The sequence below is a fragment of the Larus michahellis genome, chromosome 5 (assembly GCF_964199755.1).
Source record: "Larus michahellis chromosome 5, bLarMic1.1, whole genome shotgun sequence".
Classification (NCBI taxonomy): domain Eukaryota; kingdom Metazoa; phylum Chordata; class Aves; order Charadriiformes; family Laridae; genus Larus; species Larus michahellis.
The window spans coordinates 11,057,287-11,078,904 of NC_133900.1; the positions used below are offsets into that span (position 1 = coordinate 11,057,287).

Consider the following 21,618-nt stretch of genomic DNA (forward strand, 5'->3'; position numbering starts at 1 on the left):
CGTGGAATTCTTACAGCGGCCCCGGATTCCACGACCTATTCTAGTGTAATTGAGCCTGGGTTTGACTCGGCTGAAGTCAAAGGGGGAGCTGAGACAGCCCAGTTGAAGGAACCTTTGCCATACGGTGTCTGGCCCTCGTCTTTGTAGAGCAATTGGGAAGAAAAAGGGGGTCTTACAGAAATCGCGGCGGGCTAAAACGTTTCAATGAGGTTTCCCAGAAGCCAGTGCCCCGCTATTTCTGCCCAGGAATGCGTTTTCCGTCTGTATTTCACCCGGCCGACTCCAAGTTGAATTGGTTGGTGTCTTATACGCTGGTGGGGAAGGAGCGGGCGAGGTGGGGGAAGGGGAATATAAAGATTAGACAAGGTCATTTCTCCAGTCTGTTCCACTTCCCCAGTGTGAAGGAAGCAGGAAAAGTGGGGGGGTGCAGTGGGGAACCAGTGGAAACCAGCAGGCAGCTAAGCTGGACCGTGCTTTTTTTTATTATTTTTTTTTTCTTCTCCTTTTCTTTTCCTCCTTCCTACAGAAGCTATATGAAGGATAATTTTATATTGGCGGGAGACGATAAGAGAGAGAGCGAGCGGTGAAAATATTCTAAGATCTTTTACACGTTTCTTTCACAGTCTGACTGCCCCTACTCAGAAAAAGTCCCAAGTATTAAAATACCAATGGACATCATGGAGCAGGAACCTTTCCTAAGTGATAGCAAACCTGCCGACAGTGAGTAGAACTAACCTCTTGCATGCCTGCTTGACTCTGCCTTGCAGTACAGAAATATATATATTTAGAGTGATTTTTTTTTTTTAAATAAACCCCACCTTTCCTATTACTTGAGAAGTACTTTGTCTTGGTTTTGGTTTTTTTTTTCCTCCTCTTTCTTACTTTCCAGGCCTCTGATTTAATAACAGATTTTGGGTTTGTGAGCTTTTCCCCCCCCCCCCCCCCCCCCTCTTCCTTTGCTCGTTACAAATCTGATGTTGTTCCTTCTGGTGCCTCCAGCTTAAGTGCTTTTGTCCAGCTCCTAACAGGTCTCTTGGCCACTCGCTCTCTCCTCCTCTCTTTCCTCTGAACTTGTCCCGGTTTGTCTTCGCTCTGCTGATGGTTTGATTTATTTTTATTTTTTTTTTTCCCTCTGAGCCTGGTGTTCTGGATTTGCAGCATGTCTAAACTGCATCGCTGTCCCCTTGCTGTTTGTTTCCTTAGGTGCCAAGCGGTTGCAAAAATCAGCGCTTAAAAGAGTAATTAAGCGCGTCATTGATCCGCATTAAACTGACAAGGCAGTGATCAGTTGACCATTAACGTTATTTCCCTTCTTAGGTGATTTGCTTTTGTGCTATTCTGTTCCTTCTTAATTTCTTACGTTCATATCCATAATTCCGATTATTACGATCTTCGTTTTCAGTCATTTTCGCTTTTCATGTGATAGTCTTTTAAGTGAGGAATCAGGAATACCATGACCTCAGCTTTTTTGCCTTTGCGCTGACTTTTTAAAATACTCCGAGCGATGGGTGCCCTCTGGAGATAAATAGGCTGTTTTGTCGTGAGAGGGGAGGGGAGAAATACGAATAAATTAGTAACAGTACTGCGGCAAGGCTGGGGATTTCTAGCAGTAGGACCCAAAATCACAGATCTTTAGATCTTTAAGCTGGTATTTAAGAGCTGGTACCCAAGTCCCTTGCCTTTTGGTGGCGCTTAGATACCTTAGGCGATGCTAAGCATCGCTCTGTGATTTTTAGGTGCAGGAACACTTAGAGATCGGAGTTATAAAACAAAGGCAAAGAGAAAGAGATGTTTCCCTGATTATTTAGATAGCCTCGTGTTTTGCTGATAAGGAACAGGAGGGAAACCAGCCTCAGACAACCCGGCAGATCCTCCTCCTTTTTCTGGGAGACTGCCCTGATGTGCTAAGAACACATTGCATCCTAAATATTGCACAGGATTTTATGATCAGGTGCACTGTTTCACCTTTTTCAGCATCTTTAAAGCTGAAATAGTTCAGGAAAAGTTAATTGGGCCGCAAACCTGTTTGTTGGAATGCCCTTCGAGACAGCACGGGGTGAGTCACCCCTGAGCCGCGCCGTAGTTGGTTTGCGTATTTGCACGTTTTTATGATCCACTTGTCAATCTGCTGGTTTTCGATTAGAAACAGTGCAAAAAATAAATGAAAAAAAAAATAAAAATCAGGCCCTTGGACTAGAAAAAGTAGCCGGAATCCAGCATCACTGTGGTATTGTCCTTGAACATAACTGTGCTCTGCGATTCCAAGTATATTATTAAAAATACTACTGATGTTAGCTTTCCTTCAGCCGTAGGAAGAATAGGATTATTATTAACAGAGAGGACACTTCCCCAGGCTGGGTCAGGCAAGGAAAAGCCACTATGGGCACCAAGCCACCTATTTTCTCACCAGGAGGTTGGGTGCGACGGTGGGGAAGGAGCACAGGGTACCCAAAGAGGTGTAGAGGAAAGGTAAGTGTCAAGGTGGGGAAAGTTTTGGGAAATGAGTCTTCTGGCCGTGTTGGCAGTTCAAGGGGTTTTATCTTGGAGGAGAGAGAGAGAGAAATTGAGCGTTCACCTGGCGGGCAGTCAGCGGTAAGAAAGTGTTGCCAAATAGCTGAGAGTATGGTGGAGAAACAGGCTGGGTGGAGGAGCCATCAGTGCTGCAGGCAGCGACAAACGAGACTTTCTTCCTTCCCCGACAGGAGAAAAATCACCAACATTCCTTGAACGCCATACGTCGTGCTGATACAATTCCTTTCCTTCGGTCACACACCATGCCAAGGTAAGCACCCAAAAAAATGCACTTGATAATGATTCCTCAAAAGCGTCTCAGCTACCCCTCAGCGCACCCAAAGTCAGCGCGGCAAGGTTTTGTCCCCCACAGGAAACTCTTAAAAAGCACTTGGAGAAAATTCCCTATGTAGGGTTGCAGCATAGAGTCACAGAATTGTCATGGTTGGAAGGGACCTTTCAGATCATTGAGTCCAACTATTCAACTAATGCTGCCAAAGCCACCACTACCCCGTGTCCCTCAGCACCACGTCTGCCCAGTTTTTAAATACCTCCAGGGATGGCAACTCAACCGCTTCCCCGGGCAGCCTCTTCCAGTGCTTAATAACCCTTTATGTGAAGACCTTTTTCCTAATATCCATCCCTAGTTGATGGCCAACACAGCCCTACAGGGCTTGGGATGGGGGGTGGAGAGCCTACGGGCTCCACCAGCCTTGCTTAGACCCCAGCTGAAGAACCAACGGCTGCTTTGGGGTCTAAACCAGAAGAAAGGTGTGGAGCAACTGGGAGGAGTCTAAAAAACACATCTGCAGGGGAAAAATTAAATGAATTGGGATTGTTTAGCCTTTAAAAAAATAGAAGAGACAGACATGGAGAGGAAATTGCTGTTACGCTTTCCTTCAGTCACGTAACAGGATGTTACGAAGGGCAAGTAATCCATTTTCCCATGTCTGCGGTAGAAAACAGAGTAAGTAATAACCTTAAATTGCAGCAAGGAAGAGGTAAGTAACAATTTTTCAGAGCTCAGCCCCTGGGGCCACCTCGGACCTGCCAGTGCCAAGAGTCGGATCTAGACCAAGGCAGCGATAGTCCTTGAAACGTCAAAGAAATATCTACGCTTCCCGGTGTTAGAGAGCGTGAGATTAATCTCAGTGCCTATAACCAGCTTATTCCAAAGGCAGTTTACGAGCGTTGCCACAGCGCAGCGTGAAGCACAAGTGCTGGATACTTGGATCTTCTCGGTCAATGAAATCGGTGGTTTTACCTTCTGAAACAGACAGTGTTGAGACGAACTCATTAAAATTATCTTATGTGATGTACGGGCCTTATCTTAAGCCCAGCTGTATATTGCCACTGCCTGACAGGGTTATTTTACTTGGTATCTGTATGCTGCCGGTTCCAAAAAGCTGTATTGTATGAGCCAATGCAAGGAACCGGTACTGGGAGTTGAGCATTTATTCCATTTTTTAGATGTGACACTCTCTGTTGGATGTCCCATTAAGTCCCAGGACCTGCGGTTTTCCCGGTTTATGCCGCTTGCCCCTCTTGTTTTGTTTGTAAAAGGCTGGTTTTCTCTTGCAAGCTGATTTTTCCCTGGGATTTGGTCAGCGGGAGGCTGGGCTAGCAGGAGCCCTGGGCATGGCAGCCCCCCTCGAGAAGGGCTGAGGAGCCGACGGGAGTCCCCACACTCACCCCATCTCTCTTTTTCTTCGCAGCCCTCCACGAACTCCAGTAAAAGTTGTGCCTCAAATTAGAATAGAACTTGAGCCTGAAGACAATGGTTATTTCTGGAGGAGCAAGGGAACAGAAACTACTTTGTAATTTGTCTGTCTGTTAAATCTTTTACGGAATTTATTTTGCCACTAGCCAAATATTAAACCCCGCTCTCCCCGCCTGCGTAGGTAAAAAAAAAAAAAGAAAAAAAAAAGACATCCTTGCCCCTGCAGATCTCGCCTCCTCTCGCCCCGTTTCCCCACGCCGACCAAGACTCGTTTTGCCTTCTCTGTCGCTCCGACACGCAAGCGTCTCCCGGCCGCAAGCAGAGGCCAGAAGCGTTAAGGATTCCCTGTCGTCGTACCGGGCGGTTGATGGCCCCGGGGGTGCTGGGGCGACTTGAGTCTCGTTGAACCGGTTGTTTGTCCGATTGTCCCTTTGTCGTCTGGCAGAACAAAAAAAAAAACGACCTCCAGGCTAAGCCGACGTCTCGCTCACGCTGCTCGAAGATGCTGGAAAGTGCTGCTAACACGAACTCGCTCGTACAGCCTCGTGCTCGTAGTTAACGCGGGAAGGGGAAGGAAAAGGTACTTCGCTCCCAGCACAGACAAACCGTTGCCATCGTTGTAGCATGCGTTCTGAAATGTCCCTTTCCTATGCAATTTTTTTTTTTTTTTTTTTTTTTTTAAAGAAACACTTTAATGGACTTAATCCGTCAGGTACATTGAAGAGTGTTATTTTCCTAGATTATTTTGTTTAAATTATGGGGGCCTAACCTACGACTTTTTTTTTTTTTTTTGTCAATTTTTTTAACCTTTTTTTAATTACTGTAAAGAAAAATGAATTTTTTCCTGCAGCAGGAAACGTATAGTTATGAGTAGTTCTACCTCTTATTTCTAGATGCCAGGCTTTCTGTAAAAAAAAAAAAAAAAAAAAAAATGTATTGTACCATATATAATGTGATTTTTACAAAAAAAAAAAACACAAAAAAACACCACAACAAAACCACAATGCCACACCACAATCTCCAGGATATGGCATAGGGCTGGATCAGTTTGATTAACACCTTCTACTTTGAAGCATCTGTTTTACTTAGGGTTGTGTGATTTTCTTTTTTTTTTTTCTTTTTTTTTTTTTTTTAAATAAATAATCTAACTTCGCTATGAAGGAGACAGGATGTAACTTAAATCTCTTGTAATTTAGGCAGAGTCTTAAATGTAAGGGTGGTAAGTGAAATGCTGACTGGCGACCGGCGTCGGTGGACAGATGCTGATTGTACTCGCGTTGTTGACTTCCTACGCGGTATCGTTCCAATTCTTTCTTTTGAAACCCCGGTGTGTGCGCGTGGGTGGACGTGCGTCCACCAGAAGACCCTGGGTGGACTTCGGGCACGATGGCGGTGCAATGGAGGAGAAGGACAGCTGAAGATGGCCCACTGGGATGCTCATCCCGACGCTCGTACTGGCCAGGCTCACCAACACCTGCGTCCTCTAGCTTCCCACATCACTTTGCCATCATCTACAGAATTTACCTGACATTTTGACGGCTCGGCCCTAGACTCGTCCACCCGTACACGGCGATGCATCAGCACCAAGCAGGCTGGCCGTGGGCACAACCAGGTTTTTGGTTTTAAACCAAGCAAGCAAATACCACCTTGGGAGAGGTGATTGTACTCTCTGGAGCGCATCTGTGAATGTACTTGTGTGTGCGTGGAAATGCGCATTTGGGAAACTGGGCTTCACCAAGACCTTTTTTTGATGAAACGTGAGGACTACATATAACACACTAGAAGCTTCATGGAAGAAAAAAAAAAAAAAAGAAAAAGGAAGAAAAAAAAAAAAGAAAAAGGAAGAAAAAAAAAAAAAGCCGGGGGGGGGGGCAGGGGAGAAAAAAAAAGCCCAGCTGTAAAGGCCAATTCCCCAGTGGAAAAAAATCCCACCGCAGAGGACAGGCGAAACCAAAGTCTGTGTTGGTTAAGTAAACAGAATTTTATGACGGTGCTGAGACCTTATATGCCAAATTTTAGCGTCTGCTCGCTCGTAGTAGCCATATCAGCAAGGGGATTTGCAGAATAGGGCTACTCTTCTCTTTCCCAGATGTGCTGTAGAAGCAGCTGGCCACCTTGCTTTCACGGAGGTTGAAGGATGAGTTGTTGAGGACCGTGAGAGCTTGAGCTGGACCTGCTGCAAGCGGTCGTTGCTGCGGAAAGAGGATGGAGCCGCATGCAGACGTGCACACACCTCCCAACATTCCTCGAGGGCTCTCAGTTTCGGCTCCCATGAAATGTGTGTTGACTCTGAGATGGACATCCTGGCAACCCAGCCCAAACCCGCTTGGGAAAGGCTGGGGAGATGTTGGAAACGGCCGGGAAAGGAGTGTTTCCGTGATCCCTCCGCTGCCGGGCCCCGCGAGCTGGAGGACAGAAAACCTGGGAAACGCAACGCCAGCTTCAACGAAGGGTTTCCATCCCTTGGGGAACTCAAGTCCCTGGCTCCCAAAGGGGAGACGGACTCGAGCGTCACCTATGGAGTACGCGGGAGATGCTCGTGTTTTGCCCAGACCTTTGCTTTGTAGGAATCCCAGTTCCGGAGGGAGGAAAGCTCCAACCAGATGGACAGAGAGAAGCAGCTTTTCCCGCTCCACGGGCACCCATGCACACACCGTCCCCGTCTGCTGGCACCTGGTGATGGGTCTCCCCAAAAATGAGGTCTTCCACTTTTCGAACCCTGTTAAAATGTACTTGAAATGTATTGACTGCTGATCTAGATCTTTCTCTCTCTTTTTTTATTTTATTTTTTTTTATTATTTTAACCTGAGGGAGCTGTTGTACAGGGGGTAGCGTCGCTGAAGGGGACGGGACAAAGTTTTCTGTAGCTTGCCATGAAAAACTCACAATTCCGGCGGCAGGAGCTGGAAGTATTTCCTTTCCTGGTGCCCGATACTAGCCCACTTTATTGGTGGTTGTGTCTCTTGTTGGGTTTTCCTACAAAAAAAGAAAACAAAACCCAGCACAGAGAGAAGAGCCAGCTTTGTCCCGGCCCTGGGAACGTGATGGCCGTCTGCCTCTGTAGCCCACACTTCTTTGTCGTCGTGGCCGATACATCTTTGTATTTTTATTTTATTTTATTTTTTGAATCAACACGCACTTTCGGATACTTTTATTATTGTTTTTAATTCTCGTTAAGTCTGTACTTGCTTTGGAGGAAAGACTAAAAACTTAGGATAAAATGAAGTGGATCAAGATGGTGGAACAAAGAGGAAAAAAAAAGAAGCAGAAAACATTTCAATATATTAAAATGATTTTTTTTCCAGTAATATAAAACATGAAATTCCTTATAACATTATAGTATTTTACAGTTTTATGAAGCTTTCTATTGTGACTTTTATGGAATCAAAAGATGAAGATGATGAGATATTTTAGCATTTATATTTTTCAAAATTAAATGTATACTGAAAATAAAGTAACTTTATGCATTTATTGGAGAGCTTGTGTGTGTTTTTCCTCGTTACATACTCAGTCGTGTTTGATTGAATCAAGATCCCTGTGATCTGTTGTTGGAATCACCTTTTCCAAGGGAGGATTCACGGCGGCTCTCCGGCGGGCGAGGATGCAGAGGAAAGGTCCCACAAATACATGTGAAAAATGTAGGGAAAGTCTCTCTAACAAACCATGAAGGAGTTTAGGATGTATCGTAGAATCACAGGATGGTTTGGGTGGGAAGGGACCGTAAAGCCCACCCAGTGCCACCCCCTGCCCTGGGCAGGGACACCTCCCACCAGCCCAGGCTGCTCCAAGCCCCGTCCAACCTGGCCTTGAACCCCTCCAGGGATGGGGCAGCCACAGCTTCTCTGGGCAACCTGGGCCACTGTCCCACCGCCCTCACAGCCAAGAATTTCTTCCTCAGATCTCATCTCAATCTCCCCTCTTTCAGGTTAAAGCTGTTCCCCCTCGTCCCATGGCTCCCCTCCCTGCTCCAGAGTCCCTCCCCAGCTTTCCTGGAGCCCCTTGAGGGACTGGAAGGGGCTGGAAGGTCTCCCCGGAGCCTTCTCTTCTCCAGGCTGAACCCCCCCAGCTCTCTCAGCCTGTCCTCACAGCAGAGGGGCTCCAGCCCTCCCAGCTTCTCCGGGGACTCCTCTGGCCCCACTCCAACAGCTCCGTGTCCTTCTGATGTTGGGGACTCCAAAGCTGGAGGCAGCACGCCCACGTTGGGTCTCCCCCGAGCACAGCAGAGGGCTAGGATCCCCCCCTCGCCCTGCTGCCCACGCTGCTGGAGGTGCAGCCCAAGGGGGGGTTTCTGGGGTGCCAGTGTGCGTTGCCCACTCATGGCCACCTTCTCATCCACCAACACGCCCGAGTCCTCCTCAGGGCTGCTCTCCAGCCATTCTCTGCCCAACCTGTGTTCGTTCTTGGGCTGTAAAAGTGAGCTTTAATGATAGAAATCCTCTTGAGATAATGTATTGAAGCTCTTTGGGGAGTGAAGTATAACTTTTTCCAGACGTCAATAGGGTAGTAACCGAAGGCAGCGGCCAGGTGCAGATCCCAGCCCCGGACCAGCTTTTTTTTGGTGGGTCCTTTTCCAGCCCGTTCCTTGCTGGGCAGCACATGGGCAGCAGGCTGTGAAGAAAGCAAAGCATGGTCAGAAAGGTGCTGGTGGAGGTGGGGGCTCCCTGAGACCCCGCTGTTGGAGCGAGGGCACCCTCCCCAACCCCACTGAAGATCGTTTTGGGATGCGGAGAAGCCCCTCAAAGGGCTTGATGCTGCAGGACCCTGAGTCGAATCCGGGATTAGGTAAGATTGTGGAAAATGGGACCAGTAATAATGGACGTGCACCCCAAATCCAGGGATTGTGGTGACCATGGTGGTGCCAGGGGCTTGGTCCTGGGCAGTGGTGGCTGGTGGGGCTGGGTAATCTCCTGTTCCTGCTCCCATCAAGCAAATACCCCCATCAAGACAGCTAAAAAGCATCACTTGGGGCTTGTATAGACAACGTACTGTGCAGGTTACGTTGCCTGATGGAGATGTCCCCAGGCGAGGACACGCTGCCCTCCTCCCTGTGCGGGCAGGGGTGGTGCCCATGGCCTTTCAGGATCTGTCTGTTGGGTTGATCTCCTGCCCCACCGCAGGCATGGGTCTGCGGGGCTCCCCAGCACCCCCCGTTTCACGTGCTCCAGGGGAGGGATGCTCACCATACACGTACAAGGGTAACTTCTGGTGACAACTCCAGCCGGCCAACGCTAGCAAAGCAAAGAGCAGGGCTGGAAAACAATGACAACCACTAGAGAAACCCTTGGCTAAATTTTTTGTGGTGGGAAAGGGGTGAGCGGCCATCAGCGTCCACTTTTGGAGACTGCGCTTAGGGGCCCAAGAGCGTCGTGGCCATGGGGCTGTGCCAGGAGTGGGGCTGTGACTGACGGGGGGAGTGAATCCCTTCATCCTTTCACATGGGTCTTTCTCATTATCCAGCGGGCAATTCCCTTGCATGACATGGCGATTTTGAAGCTTGTGAGCCACCACATGCCTGGCCCTACAGCATCCCGGCGGTGGTGGGGTGCTCCTCCCACAGGTGTCCCCTTCGATAAGCGCCAGCCACTGTGGTTTTTGCATCAGAAGCATTTAGAAAATGGTCAATAGTGCTCTCACAATGTGGCCGGAGCCGTCATGGTGGCATGTAACCCCCATGGATGGCCCGGGGAGATGGGTTCCTCCTCCTGGGGCTGCTTGGTTGCTCCAGCAAAATGCTTGCCCACAGGACGATGCTCCCCAGGACAAGGGGAGGCGTGTGATGGAGATGTCCTGGGCGTGCGACTCATCAGCTTTATCAAGCGCTGGAACAGGGCAGTGGTGGAGTCACCATCCATGGAGGGGTTTAAAAGTCGTGTAGATGTGGTGCTGAGGGACATGGGTTAGTTTTAACCTGGCGGTGCTGGGTTAACGGTTGGACTTGGTGATCTTAAAGGTCTCTTCCAACCAAAACAATTCTATGATGGGGAGCAGGCATGGTGAGCCCCGGCAATCCAGCCCCGGGGTTGTCTGTGGGTCCCTGCAGACTGCCAGGGGGGGTTGGCAGCATGGGAACACCCGGGGTCAGCTGCCCAGATGGCCTGATTTGGGGCTTGATTTGCCCTTCCCAGCTCTCCTGGGGGTGGGCACTTGGCAGTTCTGAGTTGGGCAGGGGGAGCCCAAGCTGGAGGAGATGTTTGTCGAGGACCATGCGAGCCCCTGGCTTGGAGTGCTCCACCATGGTGCTGCCTCATCCTATCATTTGGTGGACAATGGGACCCTGGGCTTTGGATGATGCCCCTTGCCTGGAGGAACAGCCATGGAGCCGGATCCAGAGGGCGGCCAGGAGGTCCTGGAGCAGCACGGCATCTCCCTGCCCACCTCTGCCACCTGCAGACAGGTAAAAGTGAGCCCAGCATGGCCTGGGCTCCTCCAAGGGACCTCTGGTTTCTGAGATGAAACTTGTCATGACTAAACTTTGCTTTTTCCGCGCATTGTTCCTTGGCCAGGAGTAACCATTGGTGAGGACGTGGGGCAGGGGGAAGAGCAACCACCAACATCTCTTGGGCTCCACCAGCATTCCGAGCGGCCATGCCAACGAAGGAGAATTGAAACAGGGCACCAACTCCTCCAGAAGCCCCGTCCCTTCCTGCCGCAGGAGGCGGTGGGGTTGTTAAAACACTTGTTACGGGTATTTTGAGCTAACTTTTTAATAAGGAATGTGGGTGGGATGTGGTTTTGGGGAGCGAGCTGCAGGTCCCCAAAGCCTTATGCCCTTGGCTGCTGCTCTCCCGAACCCGACCTGGCAGCCTTGCTTGGGGCGATGCCAAGCTCTGCGCTCTTAAACCAGCACCAAAAGCCATTTATTGTCCAGCATCTCTCTCTTTTTGTCAGCGTGGGAAGCATTTTGTGGTATTTTGGGGGACTCTACTATATTTCGGGGAGCTATTTCTGCATTGGGGTACCAGCATCATCCCTGGGAGCCCTGGGTGAGAGCGGGACATGAGCATCACCTGCGAGCTGGTCCCCTCCTTCATAAATTGCTCTTTAGCTGCTCCCACCTGGCCAGAAACCTTTCCCGAGCTTCTTTCTGGTGGGTGTTTGGGGTGGCAAAGCAAGAGGAAAGCGCTGTACACCATACAAAAAGAAAAATAAAAATAAAAGGAGGTACGAGCCCGTTTGCTTGTTGGGTTTTTTGTTTGGTTTTTTTTTTTTTTTGGTGGGTTTGAAGTCGGTGGCGGGGATGGGGGTGGCCCAGAAGAGCCAACTCGGGCCTGAAAAGCTGGCGAAAGGTGTCGCTGGGAAAATAAACTGCTCCGTGGGTCTCAGAGGCAGATAAAACTAATACTTTCAAGCTTTTTTTTTTTTTTTAAATTTTTATAGATGTGGTAATTAATAATGATAAAAAGAAAAAAAAGAGACGCAGAAGCTGGTCAGTTTAATTCTATACTGGAAAAAAATTAAAAAAAAAAAAAGAGATGGAATTTGGTCAGTTTATTTACTTCTCTACTGGGGGTAACCTGCTCTGCGGGAACAAATCACTTGCCCCCCCCCCCCCATTAGGCGGGGAGGCAGAAAACACCCCGTGTTCCCCCAAAAGGCTGGGCGATGCTGAGGACTGGAGGGGTTTTTTTCCCAATTTTTAGGGGAAAACCCACCCTGCTGGGGGGCAGTGAGTGAACACGACCGTGTTTTCCCCTCCGCAGGAGCCGGGGCACCGCTGGACGGGCTGCGGGCGCCGGCGAGGTAAATGCCGGGAGTTGGTTTATCTGGCGCCGCTGGTTTTTAGTGCCCCCCCCCAACCTCATGTCCCCCCTCGTCCCCTCGCTTTTACTGATGTTACCCCCGCCCTGCCAGACGTTGCTGCTTAATTACAGCCGCGCCAATTAGAGATGGCTGGGGTTGGGGGCGATAACTGCTTGGTAGAGGGTTTTGGTTGTTGGTGTTTTGGTTTTTTTAATTTGTCCTTGTCGCATCGCCCACCCCGGCTTTGGAAGGTGTCCGGGCACCCCGATGTCCGGGTGATGAGTGGGCAGGTTGGCCAGGAAGGGTTCTTCTCAAAAGCCAAGAATTTAAAAAAGAAAAAAAAAAAAACACAACGACCCCAAAACATAATAAACAGGGACTTTCCTGCTTCTTGCAAATCTTTGGGAACGGTTAAAGAGCTGCCGGGATAACAACGCAGGAGGCAAATCTGCCTCCCGAGGGCAGGAGGAAGGAGACCTGGGGAAAAAGAAAAAAAAAAATTAAAAGGAAAACCGTACAAAAAGCCCCGCTGGGATGGAGGGTAGGGAAGGAGAGGGGTCTGTGCCCGAGCTGGAAGGGGATCCCTCGGGATTTCCTGCCTGGGTCGCTGCTCCCACACGGCGCCAGCCAGCACGGCCTGTCCCAGAAATTGATGGGTTTTAATGAAAAAAAAATGTTGTGTTTTATCAGTTGGCTTTTTTTCTTCTTTTAAACAGCGATTGATTATTTCGGGGGTTGGTTCCCCCTCGCCCCCGCTGAGGTCCCCACGTCAGCAATGACAGCGGCCTTGCCGTTGTGGGCTGCCGCCGGCAAAGATTTGGGTTTCCCCAGGCTCTGTAGGGGCTCAGGGTTTTATTTTTTTCTGATTTTTATTTTTTCTCTGCTGGCGCGGTGCAACGCGCAGCTCCTCCGTCCGAGAAGGTTTAGGGTCCTCCGGGTGACCGCGGGCACCTTCTCAGACGCGTCCTTGGTGCTGGGTGGGATGGAGAGAAGATGCTGAGGAGTGCCCGTGAAATCCGTAACAACGGAGGCTTTTAGGTCTTTAACGGCTCGGTGCTGTCACTTGCCTGATCCGTCGGTGGGGAGGAAGGTGTGGGAGAATTGAGCTTTCCCATCCGTAATTAAAGCTAATTTATTAATGCTAACAAACACGCTCAGTAAATAAATACGGAGGGCAGAGCGTGTGTTGTCGCCCGACGCCTCCTGCCGTGGTGGGCAGCGTTTTCTTACGTGGTTTTAGGGCCAAAAGCCCTGCCCGGCCACCGCGCCGGCAGGGATGAGGTGGGATGGGATGGGATGGGACACGTCTCTCCTGGCGTTTTGTTCCTGCAGAGGCGGCTCGTGGTCCCAGGAGATACCCCGGGATTTATTTGGGGTGTTTCTTCTTAAATTTGCCGTCCCTGCGTGGCGTTTTGGGGCGTCCCCGTGATGCCCATCAGCGCGGGGAGGGGTTCAGGATCCCGTACCTGCTCTCGGGCAGATGGATAACTCCCGCGGCAGTCGGACGGGCACGTGTGCAGGCGAGGGAACCGCAAACAGCTCAATGTCCTCACGCCCTTCGGCATCACCTCCTGATTGCCAGCGAGGGCTCCGGGCTTTTAAAGCCCCTGGCAGCCCAGAGGACGAGCGAGCGGCGAGCGATGCCTGCTCCCGAAAATAACGTAGCTTGGCTTTCCGCTCTCCCCACTGTGCCCAAGCTTTCCACGTTGGGAAATACCCTTGGGGTATCGCAGTGCGCGCGTCTCACCCGGAAAACTGCTATGATAATAAGCACTGGTTGTTTATTTTCTTCTTTTTTTTTTCTTTTTTTTTTTTTTTTTCTTTTAAATCTATCAGCACATTTCCTAGAAACAGGTGATGCTCTTGGTTCGCTTAAACATTTTTTTTCTCCAATTTTTCTCGGAAACCGAGGAAGTCGCTGGAATTGTTAGCCCTTTACCACGTCGCAGCCTGAATTTGAGGGATGCAACTAAAACGCGACGCTGGAAGGGAGCGAAAGCTGGGGCCGGTCACTGGCACCTGGTGTCTGATGGAGAATAAAGGGTTTTTATGGGGACGGTGGGACCCGACGCACGGCGGTGACCGGGGTTGGTACCTGGCGGGAGAAGACGAAGTGGAACCCCATCTCCATCGCAGCCATGTACCGGGGAGGGGAGGGAATCCGCCGGCAATGCCGGGCGTGTGGATGAGGTTTGTTTCTCTCGCCCCAACAGCGGAAGGTAAAAACAACCGGGCTTCCTTCTGGTTTTCACCCAAAGCCGGGTCTGGTGAGCGTGGCAGTGCTAATATTGTCCACAAAGGAATGACTCTAAGGGCCTTAATTAGCTTTAAATTGATTTCCCCGCATTCTGACCGTTAACCCCCGGCCCCTCGCAGAGTTTTCCCTCTGCGGATGGAGCCCCTCTGCCCCGTTGGTGAGGCCGGTGCCGCTTTTGTGTCGCTTTATCTCAATTATTGCTCTCTTTTGACCACTGCTTCAGCTCATCCCTGTGTTACTGCTTCAGCGCGGGCTGTTTTAATTCGCTGCTTTATCTTTGCACGGCACGGCTCCGCACGCCGAGGCATCGTTGGCCGCTTGCCTTCGTATATTTTGATCTCGTTTTCATGTAAAAAAAAAAACCCTGCCAAATTTGGGCCTCGGGGTATTTTCCCGTCATTTTCCTGGCTGGGTTCGCCATCCTCCTGCCTCCCACCCTGGGATGCTTTGCCGGCAGCACCCCCAAAACTCGGCGGGTGTTCGGTAGGGGGGTCTAGGGGGCAGGGGAGGGGGGTTTTGGGGTGCAGAGGGGGGAAATGGGGCTGCAGGGGAGCCCGGAGGCCCCATCGCAGGTAGTGGGCTCATGCCTCCAGCTAGCTGGATATCCAAATATCCGCCGAGACCCCTCTTTGGGAGCACTTGATGAGTGTTTTCGGTGGTGTTTCTTAATTCTTTTAGGCCATTAGCTCCCAGGACGGGAGCTGGGACCTCCTCCCGCACGCAGAGCCGGGGCCGTGCCCCTTCCCATCCCTCCCCGCCGGCCCGGGGGTGCGAAAAGCCTTGTCGGCAGCAGCGAGGGTGCTTTTTGAAGTCTTTATTGCGGCTGCGGGAATACATCGGTGGGTGGGCGAGGAGCCGTGGGCTCAGTGGCACCTTCCTCTCCCAGCGGGAGGACCAGCAGCTATCTGCCGGGCATCCTCCATCTCCTTTTGATCTCCCGCTTCCCTGCGGCCGTCAGCCTTTTCCCCAGCCCCATAACTCCCCCACTCCATCCGTGCACGGCCGGAGAAGTGGTCCCCGATGCCGGCGTGGCCGGACCCGCAGCCGTTCGCCTGCGTTTATCCCAGCAGGCAGGACCCCCCGTCGCACGCCTCCCCCAGCTCCGAGCTCACCTGAAAAAAAGGAGGGGGGGAGGTGGAAAGGAGCCGAGGGGCAGCACCGGGGCTGGAGATGGTGTGATGGGGGCAAGGTGAGGAGGGGGGGAGGATAGGGCTTTACCTTGTCGGCACAGTAGAGGGGGGGTGAGTTTGGGGGGCAGCAGGTGGAGGCGAAGTCGGCTCGCTGCTCCACCAGCTGCCCCAGCAGCTCGGGGCTGGCGTCCGCCATCGTCTGTGCCAAGCTCTCCCGCAGCCTGCGGCGTGGGTTTTAGCAGGGATTCGGGGTCGTTAAATACCCATATGGCATTTTTTTTTTTGCGGGGGCGGGGAGGAGCACACGCAGAACAGGGCTGGACGCCCCACAAGGGGTGCGTTTTGCGCCCCTTTCGCTGCTATTGAGGCTCAAGAATGCGCATCCTCGAAATTTTGGCCAATTGCACCCGCCGACCCGGTTTTGGTGGTGGGGAGTAAGGGGGGAAAAAACGCTCACCTCTTCTTGAAGTCGAGGAAATTCAACTGGGTGTACTGCCCGCAGAGCTGCTCGGCCTTTTCCAGGAAGGGGGGCAGCTCTTCTCCCATCCGCAGGCGCTGGGTTGGGAGAGGGTGGCTGTCACCAGGCTGGGAAAAGCCTCTGCGAGGGGGATTTTTTAGGGGGGGACACACCAGGGCGAGCCAAGGGAGCCGTCCCTGCCCCTCACCTTGCTGTCCAGGCAGGCGGGGGGGTCCTTGGCAGAGCAGCACTCCCCCCTGGCTTTTTCGGAGGCGTCGTATAGCTTGCCGAGGACGGCGTCGGGGATGGTAGTGTGCCTCCGGGCCAGCTCAAACAGGTACCTGGAGAGGGGAAAAAACACGTCGTTGAATTAGTTTTTATTACTGTTTGGAGTTGTGTGAGTTTTTACCACTTAAACATCAATTTATTTATTTTTTTTCTTCGGAAGGACCTGACGCAGAAAAAGGTGTCGTAGCCGTAATTTCACGTGTGTGCCCTAGAATCATTGCATCGCAGGATGGTTTGGGCGGGAAGGGACCTTAAAGCTCATCTCATTCCACCCCCTGCCCTGGGCAGGGACACCTCCTGCCAGACCAGGTTGCTCCAAGCCGCTTCCAGCCTGGCCTTAGAACGCCTCCAGGGTGTCTGTGAGGTTTAAAAAGTTTTTCTCCGGCCTGCGCGTTCCGCAGGAGGGTGTTTCCATCCTCTCCTGCAGATGCCAAGCTGCAGTCATCCATTTTCAGTACGAGCCGTCCTATATCTCGATGACCCACTCAACGTGGGACGGGCGCATCTTTGTGCAGCCCCCGGGCGGGGGGTGAGAGTGGAAGGAAGAGAGGATGCTCCCCCCGGTTCTCCTAACAATAACCAAACCGTATAACGAAGAAAAGGGTGGTTGGGGGGGTGTCAGCTCATCCGCTGCGGGTTCCACTCACCTCTTGGCACGGCGAGCCCCCTCCTCACCGCAGAGCTGCCCGTCGGTGGGCTTCGGGGCCGGCGGCAGCGTGGGGGCGGGCGCCGGTGGCAAGGCGGAGATGCAGAAATAGTTCTGCACCAGGTTTTTCCCCTGGCAGCAGGTGGCAAACCTTTTGTCCCGGGGGCCCAGCGCGTCGCAGGCTTTGGCCGTGTGCTCCGATAACTGCGAAGAAGGGAGTGGAGGGTCGCGCCGGGGCTCGGCTCATTCCCGGGATGGGAACCCCTTGGCTTGCGGCTCGGGAGGTGGGTTTTGGGGTGGGCCTCCTGGCCCCCCCCCTACCTTCTTGGGCATGCAGTCCTCGTCCACTGAGTCGCAGCACTGGGAAAAGACCTCGGCAGCATCTTCTGCCAGGGGGAAAAGGTCCTCGAAGGACGCGCTGGGCATCTTCTGAGCCAGCGAGGCCAGGTAGCTGTGAGGGCAACGGGGCGTTGCGGGGGGCACGGGGAGCTCAGCTCCAATTTCCCCTTGAACTGCCCCAAACGGGGGGTTTTGCCTCACAGGGGCGCGGCAGCGGGGGGGCAGGGGGAGATGGTGGTGAGCCATGGGGCTCGCTCTGCCCCTGCGCTATAGGGGATGCTGCAGCACGCTTGGTTTTACTCCTTGATCCGAACTTGTCTTTGGGAACGCTGCCTGCCAACGGGCTCCGCAGCTGGAAATGGGAACGGGCTCGTTGACCGTGGAGAGAAAGGGCCATTCCTCCCCCTTTTACCTTACGGTGACTTTGTCCTTCCCATACGCCGCGAAGCGGGAGCACACCCGGTTTGACATCAGGGTGAGGAGGGAAAGGGTTTTCCTTTCCAGTTTCTGCCACACAAGAAAAGATGACAGAGGTGTCCTCCGAGGGAAACAGAAGCCCTTCCCTGCCACCCCTCCCCGGCCCATCGGCACGGTGCTCGCCCGGCTCCCCAGGGAGCAGGGATGGGGACAAGCCGGGGGGTCCGAAGGGTCTCACCTCCTTCAGGAAGCAGGCGGTGGGCGCGGGGGAGATGCAGCAGGTGGAGACCATGGAGAGGAAGGTGGTGGTGGATCCCAGGAGCACGGGCAGGGGTGCTTGGCCGTAGCTGCTGGAGTACTCGTGTAGAAACCTGCGGCAGCGGTGGGTTGAGGAGACCCGGCACCGCGGCATCAGGTGCTGGGCCGCAGGAGATGTGGGGGCTTGGGGGTGTTAGTGCTCCCCGGGGATGGCATGCCCTCTCCATTGCACCAAGCAATGGTGGCCCCTCTCCAGCCACTGGCACAGGCGACGGCAACCCTCATCCCTTTGGTAAGATCCTGTTCCTGGCACTTGTGCAAGTGCAGGACACCCTGATGTTTTATTCTGTTGGACCGGTAGCCCCATGGCCACCGAAAGCAGAGGGATGAGACTGGGAGAGGTTTGCTTGGTGGGCACCCAGGTGTTGGGTGGCACCAGCCCGCTCCTGGGCTCAAATGGGCATTATCATAGAATCACAGAATGGTTTGGGCGGGAAGGGACCGTAAAGCCCACCCAGTGCCACCCCCTGCCCTGGGCAGGGACACCTCCCACCAGCCCAGGCTGCTCCAAGCCCCGTCCAACCTGGCCTTGAACCCCTCCAGGGATGGGGCAGCCACAGCTTCTCTGGGCAACCTGGGCCAGGGGCTCACCACCCTCACAGCAAACAATTCCTTCCTGATTTTTAATCAAAATCTTCTCTCCTCCAGTTTAAAGCCGTTCGCCCTCGTCCCATGGCTCCCCTCCCTGCTCCAGAGTCCCTCCCCAGCTTTCCTGGAGCCCCTTGAGGGACGGGAAGGGGCTGGAAGGTCTCCCCGGAGCCTTCTCTTCTCCAGGCTGAACCCCCCCAGCTCTCTCAGCCTGTCCTCCCAGCAGAGGGGCTCCAGCCCTCCCAGCATCTCTGGGGCCTCCTCTGGCCCCACTCCAACAGCTCCGTGTCCTTCTGCTGTTGGTGCCCCAGCGCTGGAGACAGCACTGCAGGGGGGTCTCCCTGGAGCCGAGTAGAGGGGCAGGATCCCCCCCTCGCCCTGCTGCCTGCCGCTGCTGGGGGTGCATCCGGAGGGCTTGTCCCCACCCCGCCGTACCTGTCCGCGAAGTCCTTGGGGTCCTTCTGGAAGGCCTGGCAGAGCTCCTCGTTGGAGGGCTGGAGGTAGCGGGGCAGCTGCTGGGGGGAGTGTCGCAGGGCGGCCAGGCACAGCTTCTGCTCCAGCCCCTCCTGGGCGCAGCAGCCGGCCGTGCCGGGGTGGGACGGGAAGGGCGAGCTGCCACCGCAGGATTTGGCCGACAGAGCTGAGGACTGGCGGGATGGAGAGGAGGTTACGTGCCGGGGAGAAGTCCCGTCCTCTCCCCATCCCCTCCCGAACCCCGGTTTCGGGAGGGGTTCCATCGCCCGGTTTGGGTCAGGCTCACCCCGGCATCGTAGCAGGAGGGGTCGGCACTTTCGGTGCAGCAGGTTTCGGCCAAGGAGACGATTTCGCGGACGAGGTGGGAGATCTCCTCAAAGGTGGCGTTGGAGTATTTCCTGCTGTTGGCAACGATGGTCCTGGGAGCAGGGAGCAAGGAGAGGGTGAGTTGGCAGGCATGTTTCTCTTAAAAAAATAATTAAATCACGTTGCAGCATCGTTCTGATGGCTTTAACCCCATCAGCTGGAGAGGAAGAGCAAGAAATAGCAGCGTATTCCTCGGAAAACAGCCAGGAAAGACCCGGAGGGGGGTCTCAGGCTGGGGGCTGCCCTTTCCCAGAGGATCCTGCACCAGCTCTGTTAAATAATTCCTAATTATTTAGGCACCTAATTGGTTTTGAGCCATTCAACAACGAAGCAAACTTTTCTCCTGTTCAGAGCAATCAGGGTCCTCATCTGCAGGGAGTGAATAAATCTCCTTTCTAGTATTATTTTTATTTAATTTGGGGGTTTTTTTTTTGGTCTTGGCTTAGGTACCGAGTGTCCTGGGAAGGCAAACACGGCAGGAGGTACCTACAGGGTTCGGAAGTTCTCCTTCCCCAGGATCTTGTACTCCTGGCAGACTTTGTCCCGGACATAAGCTTTACCTGTAAGGGCAGAAAAAGGAGGATTTTTGTGAGCAGGATTTGGGCTTTGGCTCTCTGGGGTGGTGGGACCCGGTGGTGGGAGAACGCCGGCAGTGCCACCTCCCTTCGGGTGACAATTGCCAGCAACCTTGCTCCTTGCAGAGGAAAAAAAACCCAAAACAGCATGGAGAAAAAAAACCAAAAAAAACCAAAAAAACAAAACTACGGAAAATAACTAAGGCCTTTTGCTTTTTGTCGGGGAAAATGATAATTTGGGCAACGGCCTGTTCCTGCTTAATTCCCTATTTCGCTCTGGCGCCGTGCTTCCCTCCCCGGCAGCGCGGGAAGGAGGGATGCCACGCCACCACGGCACGCCGTCCGAAGCCTGCGGGGCTCCGGCTTTATTCATTTGAGGATTGTTATATTTATTTTTTTTTAACACCTTTCCTTCTTTTCTCAAGTGGGACCCGGTGGCGATTCCCGGGGGGAGATGCCGGCACGGTGCTGCAGACCAGCGAAGGATGCTGTGTCCCCCCCGCCCCCTGCAAGGGGCAGGCGAAAAACCTTGTCCAAACGGACTTTTTTCCACATTTTAAATGGGTGCTGCTTGTTTTTCTGGCGGGGTTTGGAAGCCACAAGGGCTGGGAGCTCTTGGAGACAGGACCGTGGAGGGCAGGAGCCCCCAGCGGCGGAGGCATCCCCGGCGACTCCCTCATCCCGGGAAAAATGCTATCGATTTTTGCTACAAACCGCGTTGGTTAGACTTTGGTACCGGCAAGGTAAATACTGATACTGGTGTATTTACTGGTATGAAGAGTACGGAGCGGGGTCATCCCCCAAAAAACAAAGGGTTATGCGCCGTTACACCGAAGGTCACATTGCTCCGGTGGGAAAGAAAGGGAGCTCGGGGGGGTGGCTTTTGCCAGGCTGGAAAAAAGGGGAAGCGCTGGTAAAAGGCTCTTTCCTCGCAGGAAGAGCGGCTGCCAGTCCTGCCGTTAAGCGCCAACTTGTCGCATTTCTTTTCATTTCCATAAAGCGGTACGGGAGAAGTTAAGTTCAGAGGGTTTTGAGTCTTTTTTTGGCAAGGGGAGGGTTCCCTGTGGAGCTGTGAAGGCAGGAAAGGGGGGGCACGGAGCATCCTTTCCACCCCCTGGGGTGGAAAACGGTGGGAAAGTGAAACAGTGCTTGTGAAGGGGCTCAGAAAATCTCATTTTTCCCTTGTTGGGGGAAGAAGCTGGGCCCTGCGATGCCGTCCTCTCCTCCTCCCTCCATCCCAGCTCCTCCAGCATCACCCCAAGGGGTGTCCTGGGTACCAAACCATCACCCCTCACTTTCCCTTCCCTCCCTCTGATTCCTGCCCGGCGATTTGGCGGCCGGTTGCGGAGAGGGGAGGCCACCAAAAAAATGTTGGAGCTGCTGGACCAGCCCCCCTCACCTTGTCCCCCTTGTTCCCCAGGGGACGTCAAAGCCCCCGGGGCGGGAGAAATGCCCTTACCTCGGTGCATGGCATGCGTGGTGGCCAAAAGCAGCAGCAGGCCGAGAGCTGGCCTCATCTCGGGGCTGGTTTCCCTCCTCTTGACGAGAATCGGTGCCGGGAGACCCATCCCAGCGTTTATAGGGACGTCGTGCCCGCGGTCGGGTGAATGATTAATCCCCGGCGGCAGGGCAGAGGGCAAGCATCCTTGGCCTGCCCGCCACAGCCTGGCCGCCGGCGCCTCCAAAATTGGACCAATTTTAATCATTAACTCAGCAAAATGGGGATGTGCCGCTTGGGGGGACCTCGGGAAGGGTCTTCCTACCCGTGACGGATGGGGAATGGTCCTCCCAG

General features: G+C 53.2%; 2 protein-coding genes across 7 annotated transcripts in view; one reads left to right on the forward strand and one right to left on the reverse strand.

Annotated features, from left to right (window-relative positions):
• SLC4A4 (solute carrier family 4 member 4) overlaps positions 1–5,140 on the forward strand; it is a 185,104-nt gene extending 179,964 nt beyond the window's left edge. For all 6 annotated transcript variants that reach the window (XM_074588736.1, XM_074588735.1, XM_074588733.1 and 3 more), the window contains 3 exons: positions 624–720; positions 2,703–2,782; positions 4,227–5,140. In XM_074588736.1, the coding sequence (XP_074444837.1) occupies positions 624–720; positions 2,703–2,746 (141 nt within the window). In that variant the 3' untranslated portion in view covers positions 2,747–2,782; positions 4,227–5,140. The remainder of the gene's footprint in view (positions 1–623; positions 721–2,702; positions 2,783–4,226) is intronic.
• A 9,887-nt stretch (positions 5,141–15,027) lies between these two features.
• GC (GC vitamin D binding protein) lies at positions 15,028–21,390 on the reverse strand. Its single transcript, XM_074589019.1, has 12 exons — positions 21,286–21,390; positions 19,742–19,811; positions 19,172–19,304; positions 18,847–19,058; positions 17,744–17,876; positions 17,501–17,595; positions 17,071–17,200; positions 16,751–16,953; positions 16,024–16,156; positions 15,816–15,913; positions 15,447–15,579; positions 15,028–15,340 (listed from the first exon to the last, which is right to left on the reverse strand). Exons 1-12 carry the CDS (start codon positions 21,341–21,343, stop codon positions 15,287–15,289), a joined length of 1,452 nt encoding a protein of 483 aa, XP_074445120.1. The 5' UTR covers positions 21,344–21,390; the 3' UTR covers positions 15,028–15,286.
• Positions 21,391–21,618: the final 228 nt, after the last annotated feature.